General features: G+C 40.0%; 1 protein-coding gene across 1 annotated transcript in view; it reads right to left on the reverse strand.

Moving 5' to 3' along the window:
• The window catches only part of rdgB (retinal degeneration B), a 689,086-nt gene that overhangs the window by 159,442 nt on the left and 509,903 nt on the right, over positions 1-19,741 (reverse strand). Inside the window, exon 11 of the mRNA XM_067154865.2 lies at positions 2,214-2,240. Coding sequence (XP_067010966.1) covers positions 2,214-2,240 — 27 coding nt within the window. The remainder of the gene's footprint in view (positions 1-2,213; positions 2,241-19,741) is intronic.

The raw sequence follows: 19,741 nt of genomic DNA on the forward strand, positions 1-19,741 counted from the left end.
AAAATGGTAGCTCTAGATATTGGGAAAATGTTAAGGATTCCTTGGACAGCTCATCACACAAACACATCAATCCTGAACCAACTTCAGATAAAAGTTTGTCTATCGTGTAAGGTCTCTCAGCGGATCGTACACAACTTTGGACATATCATGCGCCGAGATGGTAGTCTTCAAAAGCTGATTGTTGAGGGCAAAGTCCAGGGAACCAGACAACGATGGCGAATACCAACGCAATGGATTGACATGGTGAACGGCCCCCTACAGAGTTCTCTCAGAGTTACCACATTGAAAGCTTTAGATAAGGAAGAATTGCGGAGTATGGTTCATCGGCTAGTTGGCTGAATATTATGATAGTCACGACGCCTCAGTCATGAGGCAAAACGAAGAAGTATAAGAATAAGAAGATATTGGGATGGGATTGTGTTGTAAATCAGTACTGCAGGAGTATGAAACACTCTTTTACCACTAAATGTCAGTGTTACACTAGGTGGAGCAAAGAAGTTTTATTGAATCAAGGACAAATGGGCACAGTTTGTGTTTTAAGTTGTATGCTATGTCTTAAAATAGATAACCTAGACAACCACTTGTAGAGTGTCGGCCACCGGATCCCAAGATAGCGGGTTCAAACCCGGCAGAGGTAGTCGGATTTTTGAAGGGCGGAAAAAAGTCCATTCGACACTCCATGTCGTACGATGTCGGCATGTAAAAGATCTCTGGTGACACATTTGGTGTTTACCTGATAAAATTCATTAATAATAATAATAATAATAATAATAATAATAATAATAATAATAATAATAATAATAATAATAATAATAATCGTATGGCCTCAGCTACCGTGTGCAGACATTTCAATTTGACGCCATCTGGCTGTCTGCTCGTCAATTTCGACGTTCCGTTTTACTCTAGGCCCCCACTAGATGGCAGACCGAGTAAACCGAAACTCTCTTGGGCGTCTATGGCTGAGATTTAATGAATTTTGTCGGGTAAGCACCAAATGTGTCACCAGAGATCTTTTACATGCCAACATCGTACGATATGGAGTGACGAATGGACTTTTTTTCCGCCCTTCAAAAATCCGACTACCTCTGCCGGGTTTGAACCCGCTATCTTGGGATCCGGAAGCCGACACTCTACCGCTGATCCACAGAGGCAGCTATAAAATTCATTAAATCTCAGCCATAGACGCCCAAGAGAGTTTCGGTGTTCTCGGTCTGCCATCTAGTGGGGGCCTAGAGTAAAACGGAACGTCGAAATTGACGAGCAGACAGCCAGATGGCGTCAAATTGAAATGTCTGCACATGGTAGCTGAGGCCATACGATTATTATTATTATTATTTTTTTTTGCTAGGGGCTTTACGTCGTACCGACACAGATAGGTCTTATGGCGACGATGGGATAGGAAAGGCCTAGGAGTTGGAAGGAAGCGGCCGTGGCCTTAATTAAGGTACAGCCCCAGCATTTGCCTGGTGTGAAAATGGGAAACCACGGAAAACCATCTTCAGGGCTGCCGATAGTGGGACTCGAACCTACTATCTCCCGGATGCAAGCTCACAGCCGCGCGCCTCTACGCGCACGGCCAACTCGCCCGGTGATTATTATTATTATTATTATTATTATTATTATTATTATTATTATTATTATTATTACATTCTTGAATACTTCTAGCATACTATACTGGACTACTAAGGAGTGAACACTGTTTGAGCTCTTCATTAAGTTTCCAAATTTCAAGTATTTTGTACTTATACATTTCTAAATATGTTTGAGTGTGATTTGATAGAATCTGATGATGTTCTTTCAAGGAAATAACATGTCATTTTATTTTTAATTAAGTTGTTGTACACTGACAGAGTCAAAACAGAAGAGAAATGGCTTCAAATATGACAAAGGCAAGCTGAGAGCTATGTGACTTTCTTGTTCACCTGTTGCCTTGGAATACATGGCTACTGGGGTACATCATCACAAAATATATTAGTGTTTCTCATCATACCTTTAAAAGCCCATAAGCTACAGTCATGTCAGGTTTCAAATTCTGAATCAGTCGCCAGTTCTTTGTGTCAGTACTGATCTGTATTACATACTAGCATAAACAGATAGCAGTTACATTACAAAGATATACAGTATTATACACTCCTAGATAATAAGAACCAACTGAAGTCATTGGCACTGCCTGCTGCAACAAGCGAGTGAAGTGATAAATGCCTGGTACCTACCCTTAATGACAGGGATAACGAATCCAGCTGTTGGCCACAGAACAGAAGAAGTGAAGAATGTGAAGAGCACAAAACAGTCAAGAGAAAACAAAAAACAGAATCAGCTACAGAAAGATCATGCATTAGTTTCTTTTTATCAAAAGCAGAAAGACCAGTTATGTTACGCAGTCCACACATTCTTTAACTTAGAAGAATAATAGGTACACCACTCTTTAAAAATAATTCTCTAATTATCTCTGAATGGCTAGATATACATCTAGTTAACTTTTCATAGATCAGATACAGAACACCAGAAGTTTTCACTTTTCAACCTCACCAGAGCTATCTACTTCATATAGAAAACTTCTGGTTGGCACTATAAGTACTGGATCATGGATGTATATACTAAACAGCATAGGATCCATCTTACTACCTTGCAGCAACCCATTTCTTTAGCATCTCTATCAATTATGTTGTCCCTGTAGGTCAGTACAAAAAAAATACTCTACTTTGAAGTAAATGTTTAATGAATTTCATGTATCGACTGCCGATTTGCCGAGCCCAGGCCGTCCAGTGTCCATGGACAAAGATGTTTATTACAATTCCTTTTTGTTGTACCAATTGTGCCATGCAGTGCAAACCAAAAATCCAAATCTTTTGGACAACACCATAATGCTACACGATAACGCGACAGCTCACACAGCAGCCATCGTTCAGCGTCGCTTACAACGGTGGGGATGGGAGGTTCTTCCACACCTGCCTTATTTGCCTGATCTGAGCCCATGTGACTATGATCTAATCCCCAAAGTCAAGAAGCCATTACGTGGACAACGGTTTGCTTAGAAAGAGGACATTGTAACAGCATTTTGGAGAGACGTGTCACACGTTAGCGATACACATGCAGCGAATAGTATTCAGCGCCTACCCCACCGCTGCCAACACACAGTGGAAACCTTGGGTGAGTATTTCAAAGGTCTGTAACCAATGGAGACCTGTGCTTTGTACGTAGTCTTGTATATTTGCTGTCTATACCATAATACAACAATGTTTACCAATGGCCTTTGTTCTGTCACTTTCCTACGAGAATCTCCTGAAGTCAGAATTTGTCTTCAGGCACTATGCATAAGTACATGCCCTATATTTCTAAATGCATATCTTAGATTTTCCATGTTGTCTCCTGTTCGCGAGAGAAAAAAAAATAGTTGCCATGACTTATGACTCGACCCTCGTAGTAATAATGATAATGATGATCATAATGATAATGATAATAATAATAATATGAAATGAAATAAATGAATGAATGAATGAAATCCTACAACCTGTTTTCCAGTCACTGACCGGGTCAGGGATGTAATGAACGAAACATATATAGGGTATTAGTACGATGGGGTCGCCACTCTCAAAATGATTTATTAATGACTGATAGATGCTATGAAATGAGTATGGGGAGTGTTGCTGGAATAAAAGATGATAGGGAAAACCGGAGTACCCGGAGAAAAACCTGTCCCGCTTCCGCTTCGTCCAGCACAAATCTCACATGGAGTGACCAGGATTTGAACCTTGTTATCCAGTGGTGAGAAGCCGATTCACTGCCCTCTGAGCCACGGAGGCTTAATAATAATAATAATAATAATAATAATAATAATAATAATAATAATAATAATAATAATAATAATAATAATAATAATAATAATAATGATGCAGGAGATGTGGAGAAAGAGCAAAGACGGTGCAGAATATTGTGGGTTCATGTAAGGCCATGGCAGGTAGAGAATATACTCAACAGTTGCCGCCACGTGAAAGCATTTTCAACTTTCAACAAAGTGCATTCATGAAATCATGACTATCACCCTCTGAGGCTCCATTAAGATCCTGACACCCACCTATATAGAACAAAAGTATCCCACTAGTCTTAGAACCATCTCTATTTCAGAGGATTCATTCATTAGAACAACTTTATAGCTATAACTTGATATGTATTACCGTACATTGTTTTAATGGCAGCCTGTAAATAAGGGATGTTAGTTCATTTAATAAACAGAAATATAACACAATATAGAAGTGCAAGGAGAACAGCAAAAGAGGATGGAAATGGCCTTTAAATTGTGCTGTGATATCTACAGATCCAGATCAATCCCCTTCCAAACAAAACTGACACATTACTGCACAATAGCTAGTTGCTTTACGTCACACCGACACAGATAAGTCTTATGGCGAATAAGGTACAACTCCAACTACACCTGATTATGTCCATGAGGTCTAACAACCTCAGCAGTTTTTGGATCTCCAGTCATCGTAGACTCTATGCCACTGGGCCAGCATCCCAAAACTGTTAAGGGCCGTGTGACTGTTGATGTGCATCAGCATTCCCACGTAAAAAGATTTCACGCACAGGCGTCATGGCGACGATGGGACAGGGAAGGGCTGGGAGTGGGAAGGAAGCGGCCGTGGCCTTAATTAAGGTATAGCCCCAGCATTTGCCTAGTGTGAAAATGGGAAACCACGGAAAAACCATTTTCAGGGCTGCCGATAGTGGGGTTCGAACCTACTATCTCCCGAATACTGGATACTGGCCAGACTTAAGCGACTGCAGCTATCGAGCTCAGTGCTGCACAATAGTAAGACCAGAATGACTCTACATGGCAGAGATGCCAGCCAAAATAGATGATCCAACATTCAATAAAAAAGGAAGAACATTTCTCAGAAAAATTCTAGAATACAAGGAAGTGTCGGAGGGTGTGTCATTCTACACGAGATACAATAGGGAAGTGAATGAGAGATTAGAGAAGATTTCCACCACTATCAGAAACAGCAGATTGACCTTTTATGGACACCTAAAGAGAATGAACCTGGATAGAGAGCATACAGAAAAGTAGAAAACTCATCCCCATTGGCATAAAAATGGCATGGAAGATCTAAAGGAAGGAGGCATTTCTCAAAGAAATTCAAGACAGAACCATCTTCAGGAAGAAAATTACAGATCTCATGGAGAATCCAGAGAGACATCCTGTTAAATTGTGCAACAACTCAGCAGAAGAGCAGCAGAAGAGAAGCCTGAGATAGCTTTTCTTCGGTTGCAACATAAAGAAAAAGATGTAAGCCCACAGCAGGTTGTATTGATGTAATAATATAATAATTAAACTTGAATTTACAGGCATTATCTTGAAATGCATGGAATTCAAGTTCCTTGAACAGGAAATACTTTTAACTTGATGGTGATGAAGTCAGCCATCTCTGTCTATTACCTCGAGTTCCCAGGTTCAATTTCCTGCTCGGCCCCATATTTAATCCTTGGTTGAGGGCTGGAATGAGGATTTTTTCAACCATGTGAAGTCAAATGAGGATCTGTCAGATAGGAGAGGATGAAAATCTGCTGGGTTTGATAAGAAGCAAGTCCATCTCTGGAGGAAGCTTCCTATTTTAATGACTGCTGACATCATCCTCTTAGCCTCAGGACCTTCAGTTTTACGCACAGAATTAAAAAAAAAAAAAAAAAATTATGGGCTTTCATTTCAAACCAGCCCCAAGATACGGAGTTTGTCCTAGTTTCTTGTGAGGTCATGCTTTACCTTATCTCTTCTCTCCTCCTGCTTCCTCTACCCACACCTCTGTGGATCAGTGGTAGAGTGTCGGCTTCTGGATCTGAAAATCGCTGATTTAAACCTGGCAGAGGTAGTCAGATTTTTGAAGGGCAGAAATAAGTCCATTCAACACTTCATGTCATATGATGTTGACATGTAAAAGATCTCTAGTGACACAATTGGTTTTCTCTCTTTTTTTGTTTTTATCTTTGCACCGACACAGGTCTTATGGCGACAATGTGATAGAAAAGGGCTAGGAGTGGAAAGGAAGCGGCTGTGGCCTTAAGGTACAGCCCCAGCATCTGTCTTGTGTGACATCGTGGAAAACCATCTTCAAGGCTGCCAACAGTGGGGTTTGAACCCGCCATCTCCCAAATGCACACTGATAACTACATGACCGAAAGTATGCAGCCACTTGCTCGGTGAACATTTGGTGTTCACCTAACAAAATTCATTAAAACTTCCCAACAGAGATTTGGTTTACTCTGTCATCCAGTAGGCATCAAATAAAAATGCCTACACATGGTATCTGATGATGATGATGATGATGATGATGATGATGATGACCAACTTGCCATTGTGTTTATTCCTTATGTCTGCTCCAACTTTCCTTGCTAGTTTCCTATCTTTGATGTATGCACACTTTTGAGTGTTCCCTTTCAATTACACACATTTTTAGGTTATAAAGGAACTAGGCCATTCTTCATCAATTAAAGAATTGTCTTGAAAGGACTACATTACATACTGGCAGCTTTCCCCTTAGCAGATTAAAAAACATAGCACCAAACAGTCCGTGAAGAAATATTTCATAGCTGCAACCAGCTGTAGAATTATCCTGTATGTCTCAAAATGAGTCACACAGTAATCACATAAACATCTAATCTACAGACAACAATAAAGTAAAAGGTTTTTAGGAAATAGAGAATGAAGCAGGGAATTTTTGCTGGGCTTTAGAAGAGAAAACTTGCTCTTATATCTTAACTATAGACTGACTATCTGACCTGTCTGGCACAAAATAGTGTGAAGCCCCAAGGCTCTCATCTTAGTCCATTGATATTTTAGGTGTACTTAGCAATGCCGTAAGCCTTTAAAATCTGTCACTGAACATTCCCTCAGTGTAATCTGAACTGTTATCAACCAAGTTTATGTAACAATCTTAAAAGCGGTGAACTGTTAACTTCCAGACTCGGTTGTTATTATGGTTGATTTTCTAAAAGTGTGCATGTTTGAGTTATAATACACTGGCCTTCTGAAGATAATCCAAAACTCTAGCTGCACCAATCTCATTTATCAGAGTGGAAGTAGGCTTGCTTTCCCAGTTATGGCAGAAGTAGTATGCCTGCCTCTTGTTGAAGGGCCTCAGATTCAAGTCCAAGCACAGCCAATGATTCTAATTCTGGTCTCACGCTACCAGCAAACAAATGACATGAAAGTTCAGCAATACATCATTCCAGGACAACCAGCTGGGTAGCAGTCAACTTGGCAGGACCAAGTTTCTAAATGAATTGTATATGTCGCAGTAGAGGAGGAGGAATTTTGTGATGGTGTTCATGCAGAGTATAAAAAGCAATGGGGACAAGGCTGATCTTTCATGAACACCTTGCATGCTAGCAAATATACATATTTGTTCAGTTCCCTTTAAATTGCTGTAGGTTTTAGGAGGCATTAGGGCATCAGAATTTTGTTCCACAATCATTCTAAAATGTGCCGAAAGGTAATAACATGGAGTTCCATTTAATTACCTTTAGCCAGGAATGAGACTCAGTATCATGCAAAGAGAAAAACAGCAACTGTGCTACTGACATTGGATCAGATCTATAAAGTTTATTTATTTTCAAGACTCCTCCAAGTAGGCCTGCTTAGGCTGCTTCTGATGGACAGAGTATACTAAAAAGCTTTTTTTTTTTTTAATAAGCGAATGGACCACTAAGGGTCACGCTACATTTTCATTTCTTTCTCTTCGTGAGGAGTTTTCTCTGTGTCCAATACTCCTTCATGCGTTCGCTGGCCTGCTTTCCGTTGTTCATCTGTCCAGGCTCTTCCGGTCTTCCTACTTCTTCTTGAACAACTTTCAAATTCTTCAGTGTGTTCCTAAACGTATTCCTTTCTAACACCTGGTCTTCCAAGATGCTTAACCTTTCCATATCCTTTTTCGTTTCCTGAATCCACGCTGTAGTGGTCTTTTTTTCTCCAGAAGTAATCAAATATCTGTTTAGTAAGTCTGTTTGCATTCATTCTGTATGCGAGTCCCAGAGCACACTGACCCGGTGTGTATCATCTGGTAAGGGTCCCAGCTCAGGGTTATGAGTGAAGACCTCAACGGAATCTACAGCGGAGAAGTTGAACTTCGGAACGGTGGAGATTGCGGACGAGGCAGCCCAGTACTCAGGGAATTGTATGAGTACACTATTTATCAGCAGTGTTTGTCTCCCATGTTAGGGGCGGCTGCAAGGTGCTCGGTCAACGGTCTCGAAGGCGGAAGAGGAATCTTAACTCCCAACGGCAATGAGAACGGAAGAACCTAGTGGAGTAAACCACGAAAAAATAATCATTTCGGACTAACAATCCGATCTTACTTTGGAAGCTAATTCCTTCCTTCACAAATCACAACTTCATTCGCAAGATGGAAATGTCGCTGAAAGAAAGCACTACCCCAGGTGGCAGCTCGGCAGAGAAATTCACCATTGTATAGTCCTCTCCGTGTAAGGACGTACCCTAAGGGTGCAACCTTACCCTTTCTCCCCTGTAATATTAAGGTATCGATTTATAGTTACTTTTCTTGCTGTTGGGTATTTTGCAGGTCTTTTTCAGTGTCGGTAACCATACAGTTTAGGGACCCTACTTGCCGATACGACGTCTTATACTGTGCAATGCAACGGGACCTAGGATTCTGGGGAGTCCCAACATCTGCGAGAAAGACGAGTCGGAGCATCTTGAATCACCTTCCAAACTAAAAAGCATTGTTATATGAAAATTTAAAAAAGTTTTAAAATTAATTTAATCTGAAGCCTTATTTCAAAAATTGCATCCTTATTAAAATGCAAGGTGTGGTTAAAAATAACCACACTGGGGCTTCGAAATATTTGTTGAAAAATAAATTACACATTGGAAATATTATCCCTTTCAATTTAGTCTCCTTTCTGGTCCCAACACCGCTCCATGTGATTTTCCACTGTTGGAAGCAATGCCATAGGTCTGCATCTGTCAGACTGTTCATCAGCTTTGTAGCTTTTGCCTTTAGTGCTTATAGAGACTTGAACTGGGGTCCTTTAAATGCAGATTTGATTTTGGGAAAAAGGTCATAGAGGGCCAGATCCAGTGCATACGGTACATGTTTCAACACAGGGATCTTGTGCTTCACCAGAAACCGCCCGACGGAAAGTGCATTGTGCACCAGTGCGTTGTCTTTGTGCAGGATCCAGGAGATATTCTTCTAGATGTCATTTTTTCTTTTCTGTCTGACTTCCCCATGGAGGATATCTTCAAGCAACAATTCTTCCTAACACTTTCACTCACTTTTACAACAATTTTGCCCATTCTTGATGTTCGAGGGCAGCTGGGCTGTGGATCATCTTCAATCACTTATCTTCTTCTTTGAATTTTTGAATCAGTTAAGAACTTGAGTATGGGATTAAATACTGATCAACATAAACTTTGCTCACCAAATTGAAAGTTTCTGTAGTCGATTTTCCATATTTTACAAGGAATTTCACATTCAGATACTGCTCGACTTTCACACTCGACATCTTTCCGATGGAACTCAGGTACGAGAGTTTTTAAGAACGGCTGCTACAGCGAGACTGTTGGTTCCATGTTAACATTAGTTGGAGAATGAATGGTAGGGGTTAGCAAGTTACACTTGCCTACCAGCGTCATTGTTACCAAGACCACAGGGCGTTGGAAAAAAAAATCAGTCCAGTTATTTTTTAGCCACAACTCATATTATCAAAATGGTTACTTGAGAAGTGAATTATGTATGGAGAAATTTCCCTAAACCATACAAGCGGTTCCTGAGGATGGTTATGGAACCCTTCAGGGTGCTGATTCCAACGTCTTTATTAGGCTCATATCCAGGCTAAACTTTTGGCAGAAATGAGCAATATGATGGATGATGGTTCCTCTAGACCAGGGATGGCAAACCTATGAAACATGCGCCACTAGGTAACACACGAACGCGAATTCTGTGGCACGCCGTGCAATATTTAATGTTTTTAACATGTAATGAATAGGTTGAAAATCTTACACCATAGAATATTTCAACATTATGCTTTAGTAAAAAAGTTTGTCACTATTAATTCTTTGACCATATTTTTTACAAATGTTATTAAGTTCAAAAATACATCTTATTCCTAAAATACACCTGTTTTAAAAAATGTAATTTTCACTCATGTTTGCAAAATAAAACCATGAAACACTCAGTCCAATTTAGAGATTTTTATCATTTGTGTGACTCTTAAATGGTAACAGTTGATCATGACAGTAACTTAAGGCATTCAATTTGCATTTTACTCAACAGATATATCCACCAGCACTACAAAATATTTTTATTTTTGACAAATGAAATCTGCTGACTGTGAATGTATACGTTGTGGATGCTTGAGGCTGTTATTGCTTGGGGATCTGTTTTTCATTGGCTTATCAATACAACAGATTGATCTTGCTATCTTCTTCTTCTTCTTCTTCTTCTTCTTCTTCTTCTTCTTCTTCTTCTTTTATGACCACATAGGATCACTTTAGTCAGTCCGTCGTTCAGGTCTCTTTGAAGGGATTGTTCGGGCTTTGCGGTCCTCCCAGTACTTCTTCAGACGCTCCGATCTTCGTGCCCTTTCCTCAGTTTAAATTAGAGTTAAATTCATTCCTTTGTATATCATGTGTTCGCTGTACTTCCGAAACTATCATTATACATCCTCTTATTACTCTGTTTTTGCACGTGCTACCCTCATCTCTTTCTCTTAATGGCTAGGCCATGTTCAAGGCCAAATGATTCCGATATCCTTGAGTTTTCAGGTGATTTAGACAATAATAGTGACATTTGGTCTAGAGTGATTCCCATTATGTGGGAAATGACGATTTTACCCCTGAAAATTTTCACACAGTCAAAGATGCTCACCGCGCATCGGACCATAAAGAACCTGACATCGATGACAGTTATGTGTACAGTGAATAACTTTGTGTCATACTTCATAAGTGAATTGCAGCAGCACACACATCATACTGATATCAAATTATTCAATGTTCTTTCTTTCAGGTCTAAGAGTAAAAAGGAAAGACATAATAATGTCTGATCTTTCTGTCATTGAAAACCATTATTTATTTTTCAAAAAAGTTTAATAAGCTTTTTGGCTTTACCAATAATAATACTCCAAGGTATATTCATTTCTGAAATGCTCATAGTTTCCTCTATTAGTGCAACTTATTTTATTTTAATGTGTGTTAAATTGTTTACGAACTGATTTTTTGTAATTTCGTTGCAAAATCACAAACATTAGTTTGAGCTGCTTCGAGGAAACTCCTGCTGAGTGCAAGAGGGCTAAATAACTGATGGCACACTAGACATTAAAAGGTAACAAACGAGACCTTAACTGACACGGCAGTCAGAAAAGGTTTGCCATCCCAATCACTGAGAGCTGCCATTTTCATAGATAGTGTGCACCTCTTCACGCACAGAATAACTGTTTACTTACGCAAGGCTTCTGCAATTAGTGATTGCACTTGCGACATCTGGTAATGCGCAGTGTTTCACCCTGCAGACAAGCTCCCAAGATGTGACCCAAGAATTTCTTTCTTACCGAGACAGTGTCTGCAGTGGATACAATCTTGGGATCTGCCCAGAAGGGCTCTTAAAGATGGCGCTTACATTCCCTCACAAACATGACTGCACCTTTCCACTCATTGTTTCTTAAGGCCTTCAGCTTATTTGCTCACGAGCTGGCTAAAAAGCTAACAAGTGTCCATTACATTTTATGAAATTTCAACTCCAATAAAATAAATACTGTTCAAGAGATTTTACATTGTGTGTATCATGAAAAAACCCACTCTGAATGTATTAGGTAAGCAGAAAGCAGAACACAATGCAAATAAGCTGCTGTTCTGTGCATGAAAATAAAGTTTCCCTGTATGTTAAAACAACTCTAAACTCCCTCATTGATTCTGTAAGGTTTCCTAATGTAAAAACAAAAACAAAAAACAGAAGAATCATTAACAATAGGAAGGGAATGCAATGTAGCATGCATATCAAGAGAGCAAGAAAGAAAGAAAGGCCAGATACAGATCAGATATAAAAAGAAGCAGATAAATTTGATATTAAGCAAGAAAGGAGTGAAGATCTGGAAGAACTGTAAAAGAAGCAATGACACATATTTAGCTTGTTATATAAAACATTCAATTGCTCATCTTGTTAAAAAAAAAAAAAAAGGCCAGTACTGATTTCAATTAGAATACGTGAGCACTGTAGAAACTTCTCACACAGTGAACCTTGCTGTAACAAGACCCCATAAATTGGGAAAATACGATATAGCCATAAAAGCTAAAATCCTGAAAATTTTACATACTAATGAAGTCCACTGAATAATTGCTTAAGAAGGTAACAAAAAACCAAACTAGATTTTAATCCTATTTCTATCTGCAATTTCTTCCATATAGAAGCCAGGTTCCTCTGAACTTTCCTGTTTGTGGTGGTGGTGTTTTTAAGGGAAAGTACAACTGGGCAATCATTCCTTATTAATTCTAATCAGAAAATAAAATTAGTTGGATCTTTTGAAGAATGAAGGCACTGCCAAGAGAATGGAGAGGGCCCCTAAGGGTGTGAATAATAAACTTTCCATAAGCCTCGCAAAACCTAATACTGTCAGCATTAGGTCTGAACAAGACTTCACTGAAGAAAGTCTGAGGGGAAAGGTAAAAGTGGCGATAGTGAATAATGTTTAAAGAGGAAATATAAATGAGCAACCATCCCCTCTTAACTCTTCCACTGCTGTGGCTGCATTTAGGCAAAGCACAACAGGTGCTTTGCTCCGAGGATTGCAGGTTGATATTTCCATCCACTGTGGGTGTTGCATTTCTGCATTATGTCGCTTTGGACATCTCTGGATGGTATTTGGAACTATTTGAATTCGTAATTGTGTAAAAGTACCGTTTCTAAATTAAGATTCCTATTTTTTCAAAATATCATAGAAACCTCACACCAGCAGGGACTACAGAATCGCTTGCCAGTGCAAGGAATGTCTTTTGTAAGTTCTCCCTTACATATTACGCAATGTGAAAAATTGTTTATCAGAAAAATTCAAGTTTTATTAAGCAGGCAAGGGCTATTGTATGTCAGAGAATTCTGCAAAAGAGTTAACAGTAATCACAGGGGAAAAATAAAGGAAGAGTTCCAATTTACAATTATAATTTGAATTTTAAAAAGTTATTTTACGTCATACTGACACAGATAGGTCTTGTGGTGATGATGGAACAGGAAAGGGTTAGGAGTGGGAAGGAAGCGACCATGGCCTTGATTAAGGTACAGCCCCAGCATTTGCCTCGAATGAAAATAGTAAACCATGAAAAACCATCTTCAAGGCTGCCGACAGTGGGGTTCGAACCCACTATCTCCCGAATACTGGATACTGGCCGCACTTAAGCGACTTCAGCTATCAAGCTTGGTAAACTACAATTTGCTTTACGTCGCACCAACACAGATTACATGTAAGAGATAGGTCTTACGGCAACGATGGGATAGGGAAGGGCTAGGAGTGGGAAGGAAGCAGTCATGGCTTTAATTAAGGTACAGTCCCAGCATTTGCCTGGTAAAAAAATCTGAATCTACAGAAAACCATCTACAGGGCTGCCGACAGTGGGGTTTGAACTGACTATCTCCCAAACGCAAGCTGACAGCTATGCAACCCAAATCACACAGCCACTTGCTCGGTAGGAAGAGTTCCAATCCTTCGAAGAATGAAGGTATCATTAAAAGAAAGGGAAGGCTACGAATGACAGAATAAGAGTTGACCAAGGGAGGTCAGAAAGGAAGGAGCTTGGCACAAGTACCTGGAAGCACTGCCAGTCTCAGTTAGAAACTCTGCGGTTGCTAATTCACCAAGCTGATACAGGATTTTCCATATAAAGCCGATTGCTCACGTTCAGCTGAGCCAAGGCCAGCTGAGTGGTTGACTGGCTTCCCCCACACCTCTGGCCTACCTGACTGCCTGACTCGTTTCCTGTCCTTCACTTACTATGCTGTAGCCAGTAGTCTGCATTCGTTTGTCAAGATAGGAATACAGTTACCTTTAGAGCAACATATTTCTGTACGTAAATGTTGTTATAAATATAAATCAGCACATCACATTTGTGTGGAATTTATCAGGAGGTTCCCTGGACAAATGCCTCCTTCCAGAACTTCAATTCACAATCTAGTGAATAATTCTGGGACTGCTGGTTCAGTGCTAAACCAGAAACGCATCACAGAGACATACAGTGTTAACAGAAGGAAAATTAGATGAAATTGGCACAAAACTTCAATGTTCGCCACAAAAATTAGCACAGCAAGTTAGGGTTTCAGTCACTACTGCACATAGAGAAACAAAATCATAACTCAAACCTTACAAAAGCACGCGTTCATAAAATTTAAAACCAGCTGATCCCACAGCACGTGTTATTGCAAGTGGTTTCTGTCACCAGTCAGTCGAAGTGTGTTTACCCAGTACAATGCCAGTTTAATTGTGGAAGGACAACATTTCTAGCATTTGCTCTGAAGTTTAGCTTAGTTTCTTATACTGCATGATATGCAGATTTACATATTTAAGAACCGGAGACAGAGTGCATGCCGTGGGGGGGTCATGGGTGTAGGGGAGGCTAGCCAGCTGCCTGGCATTGGCTCAGCTACATGTGAGTGGTTAGGCTTTAGACAGAAAACCCTGTAATAAGGATGTATTAATGTTAACAGTTTTATATCACACTAACTACTTTTACAGTTTTTGGAGACACTTAGGAACTGAAATTCTGTTCTGCAGGAGTTCTCATGCGTGCTCGTAAATCTACCAACACAAGACTGGCATACTAGAGCACCTTCAAATACTACTGGATTGGGCCAGGATTGAACCTGCCTGCTAATTCTAGCTCTAATCCACGTAACATAAATGAGGGATGGAATGCATGCACATAATATCCCCTGCTTGTTGTAAGAGGTGACTAAAAGTGGGGTATACACTTTGGAGTGCTGAGATGAATGGATCAGATGATAGTGTGTTGGCTTTCTCACTCTATATTGGCAGGTTCAGTCATGAGAGAATCATAAAACATTAACAGTGTCCTAAAATAGTTACAATAAACTGGATTAAAGCCACATTATTTATGACTTTATTACTAAAACAAAGCCAAGCTTTCCATCAAATTACATTGGCCTTCATCAGGGCATGTGAAGCTCTGCTTCTGACAGTGATCATAGAAATTCTTGAAAGAACGTGGAAGTCACAACCGTACTATCCACGGCCTCCCCACTAACTGGACTCTGGAATCGTCGTGCTGTGCTGTGGTGGTGATTCACCGCCCTCTCGACAGTTCCTAGAGTGTATCATGCTGTGCCATAGTGGCGTTATGCACGTATTTATGGAGAACAAGTCTCCATGTATTCAACAATTTGAAGCAGTCTTCCCTGTTGAAGCTATTGCTTCCCTCACAAGTTGAGCATAGAAGTCTTTTAGGCAAGGGTCATTGTGCGATCTCCCCACTCGCTCCCAAATAACTTCAACAGGGAAGACGGCTTCAAATTATCTAAGTACATGGAGACCTGTTCTCCATAAATACATGCATAACCCCACCATGGTACAGCGCGATGATCCCCCAGTCCAGTTAGTGGGGGGGCTGTCGATTGTATGGTCATGACTTCCACATTCTTTCAAGAATTTCTATGATCACTGTCTGAAGAAGAACTTCACATGACCTGATGAAGGCCAATGTAATTTGGCAGAAATCTTGGCTTTGTTTTAATAATAAATAGGCTTTGTTTTAGTAATAAATAAGTGGCTTTAATCCAGTTAGTTATATTTCTTTATTTTCGTACAATCAGCCACAAAAACTGATGTTCATTAATTGACAGTGTCTATCAAAAAACTGTACTAAAGAGGACAGTCTCGTTGCAGCAAGGTTCCATAGTGTTTACTAACCTAAACAAGGTCTGGATGTTGAGAAGATCTCAGGTGATATCAAGCTCAGTCTCGAATGTGTGAAATATGAGCACAGTTTGTACACAGATCCTGCTTGCATTCAGTGTTAAGATGTGCAATACATTTGGATTAATTTAAAAACCATTATCTTTTCCTTTTTTAATTTAGTTCAAAATACAGATCAGTAAATTCACAGTCAAGGCCTGAGAATGTTAATGGCAACTTCTGAGAACTTAAGTAATTTACTTATCCTCAAGCTTTCTCCTGTGATACAATCCTTTATGTGAAATTGAATTCCCAACATTACGAAGGAGAAATTCAATAGACACAACTTAAAAGAAGGTGGTGGTGGTGGTGGTGGTGGTGGTGGTGGTGGTGGTGGTTCCGGGTGGTGGGGGCGGCGGTTGCGGTGGTGGTGTTTCTTTTTTTTAAAGCGGAAACAACTAGGCACACACAGAAATGTCTGTTATTTAGTTCTTCTTCTGGGTTGAACCATCTTGTTGTTTTCTATACATTCCACATGGTTTGCTGACGATTGCTGCCTGGGAGACTGATTATCTCAGTTTGAGAAGGGCTATTTTGGCCGCCTTGACAAAGTAATAATAATGTTATTTGCTTTACGTCCCACTAACTACTTTTACGGTCTTCGGAGACGCCAAGGTGCCGGAATTTAGTCCCGCAGGAGTTCTTTTTACATGCCAGTAAATCTACCGACACGAGGCTGTCGTATTTGAGCACCTTCAAATACCACCGGTCTGAGCCAGGATCAAACCTGCCAAGTTGGGGTTAGAAGGCCAGCGCCTTAACCGTCTGAGCCACTCAGCCCGAAACCTTGACAAAGAATACTGCAATGTGTTTGGAATGTCGGCAAACTGTACGGAATGTACAGAAGACAATGTGGTTCAACCTGGAAGAAGAACTAAATAACTCTACACACCTTGGAAGTTTCACTTCTAAGATAAGAGATGTCTGGTTTGTGTCTTAGTGTTTTCAGTCTTCTTCTATGGCTGTGAATTATGGACAATGAAGGCCAACAACAAAAAGTCCATCAACACATTTGAAATTTGGTACTGGTGGAGGATGTTACAGACAGAAGAGATCTAACACCTCCATAATCAAAGTGCTTGGAATCCCGAATTGACTTTCAACTCTTGTTCTCTACCGTTCTTTGGACATATATTAAGGAGAGAAAATAGCTTTCAAAACCTAGCTGTGCAATGAAAAGTAAATGGAATCAGGCTACATGAAAATAACTCCCAGAAGAGGGATAGACCAGATCAAAGGCGCAACTCACACACCTCTTCGAGTGACAATGTGGAAAGCAGAAGGCCACAGACAACGGCAACTGCTAGTGGACTCCATTGAATAGTAAAGTAAGCCTGAGATCACGATACTCAGACATGAGTTATGCAACTGAGAAGAGAAAACAACTATGTAACCATTTTCCTCATGAATCTGGGAAGCAGAAACACAAATCTGTCGGGAGATGGGAAGGAATAGATGTAAAAGAACTGGATTTTGATGAGGAGAGAGCATTTCTATTCAAAGATAAAGAGATTGCTCATGTCCTTGTTTCCAGCTGTCATTGTGCTTTTACTACTAGTGTATGCATTCCTTTTAAGCTCCTTCTATGATTCAGCGGCAGAGTGTCAGCCTCTAGACTAAGATCACAGGCTGAAACCCAACAGTGGCAGTCCAATTTTTGAAGGGCAGAAAGAAATCAATTCAATAATCCATGCTGCATGATGTTGGCATGTAAAAGATCTAAGGAAACACACCTGGTGTTCACCCAACAAAAATAATTAAAACTCTGCTTTAGACTGCCCAGTTCTCTTCCATATGGCAGAGTACAACGGAATGTTGAAACTGATATGCAAACAGCCGAAATGGTGTCAAATCAAAATGCCTGCATACGAAAGCCATGGCCATACAATTGTTGTTGTTATTATTATTACGTTCCTTTTTGTGTTCCACTCTTTCTGTACATTCTTGATTTGCCATTTATTTGTTCCCTTCAATTACAAAAAAATTATATGTGAATTTGGGCAGCCCGCCTAGTGACCATGATCGTTAAGGCATCAAGTCTATATGGTCTGGCACCATGGTTAGCCAGTTCAAGGCCCGCTGGCCGATAGAGTAGGAGAAGTGGTAGTAAACAATTTCAAATCGCTAGCTTGCATGCTAAAAGATGGGATTAAATTCCAAACCTCTCCACATATGCAGTAAGGGCATATAATGCTGTTGATGGTGATTTGTCCATCGGATGGAGACATTAAGTATTGAGTAGACCCCTTGGTGCTATTCGACAGGAATAGGCTACGTGCCAGCACCAGGTTTCACCCCCCTCCTTTCCCACTATCATACTGTATATCATGGTATTCAATTCATCTCATTAACTCCTCTGATGAGGTTGACGTTGGGAAGGCCATCTGGCTGGAAAAACTTGCTAAGAAGTTTCATCTCACTTCATATCTGACCCCTTAGAGAAACAGTTGGGCATACAATATATTAGTTTGGGTCAATTGGTGAATCCTAGGTAAACAAGAAGGAATAATATAAATCAAAATGGCTGCAGACAATAGCCGAGGCCATAAGAGTAAAGTGGAGGTTCAGCGTAGAGTGATTGTCCTTTTTTGTTAGTTCACGATAGAGCCGATAGGAGCATCATTCGGTGTTACCGACTGTTAAAGGAAATGCATGTTTGTTGTGGGAGGGGACCGACAACTATTGGTTTGCACACAACCTGGCTACTGACAACAAACCATTAGACTAACATGTCAGGGGTGTTAAGCAGAAAGCCTACTGAAGGGAGCGAGCCCCCAATAAAATGCATTCAAAGGTAGTGAGTATTCAGCAGAGGGTTGTGGGTGATGGTGCAAGATTTCTCTGTGTTTGATTACAAACGTTTCTTCTGGAGGTTGGATGGTGGGATTCTAGCACTGACAATGAACACACGTCTCCTCTACAAGCATTTTAAGGAACATTCATAATTATATTCCATCTCGTGAGGTAATGTGCAACATGCTGGGGCCCCCCATCATAGGACTCTACACCACCAGGTAGAGTACCACCAAGCAGCTTAACATCCAAGTCATCAGTACAGAGGAAACCTGAGCAATGAATATTTTGACTGATTTTAAACAGAGAAAATGAAACCTTCACATCAGTCACAACTGAATACAAGCAGTTCTTACCAGTAGGAAAAACACAATTCAATTCACTTTTCAATACAGGAAATATATTACTGAAATAGAACCACGTGACACAACTAAGGTTATCAATTAGCTGAAACACTCAGGTAGAAAAAAAGAAAAATAAGAAAGACATTTAAAGGTTAAATACTGCTTATAATGATGTCTTCACCTAGACATAACCTAAACATAGAATAGCCTACAATACAGAACAATAACACACAGAAAGACACAAACTATTCTAACAGAGAAAGGCAGAAAGAACATGTAACACAGAACAAGAAATAAACTGGGAAAGAAATGACACTGCAAAGCACAAGTAATTGTGAACTAAAACTGGTATGAATATGTCCATTCAAAAAACAAAATCCTACAACTAAATGAAAATGGATTTGAGAACGGGATGTCATATAGTGGTTCTTATTTTAAGAAATACGTATTTTAATGGGTTTAAAACCTCGCTTTATTCAAAGCAGAAGAGAGAGAACTCTCTGAACTAAGCCCCCTTAAACATTTCTCAACATCAAGAAGGCACACTGGGCTAAGCCTCCTGAACACACACACATTATTTGATAACTGTTCTGAAAATCAAGAAGTAGATGGAAAACTTTGTTGTGGTGATTGTTGTTTTA

This window comes from Anabrus simplex, chromosome 10 (assembly GCF_040414725.1).
Source record: "Anabrus simplex isolate iqAnaSimp1 chromosome 10, ASM4041472v1, whole genome shotgun sequence".
NCBI classification, from domain to species: Eukaryota; Metazoa; Arthropoda; class Insecta; order Orthoptera; family Tettigoniidae; genus Anabrus; species Anabrus simplex.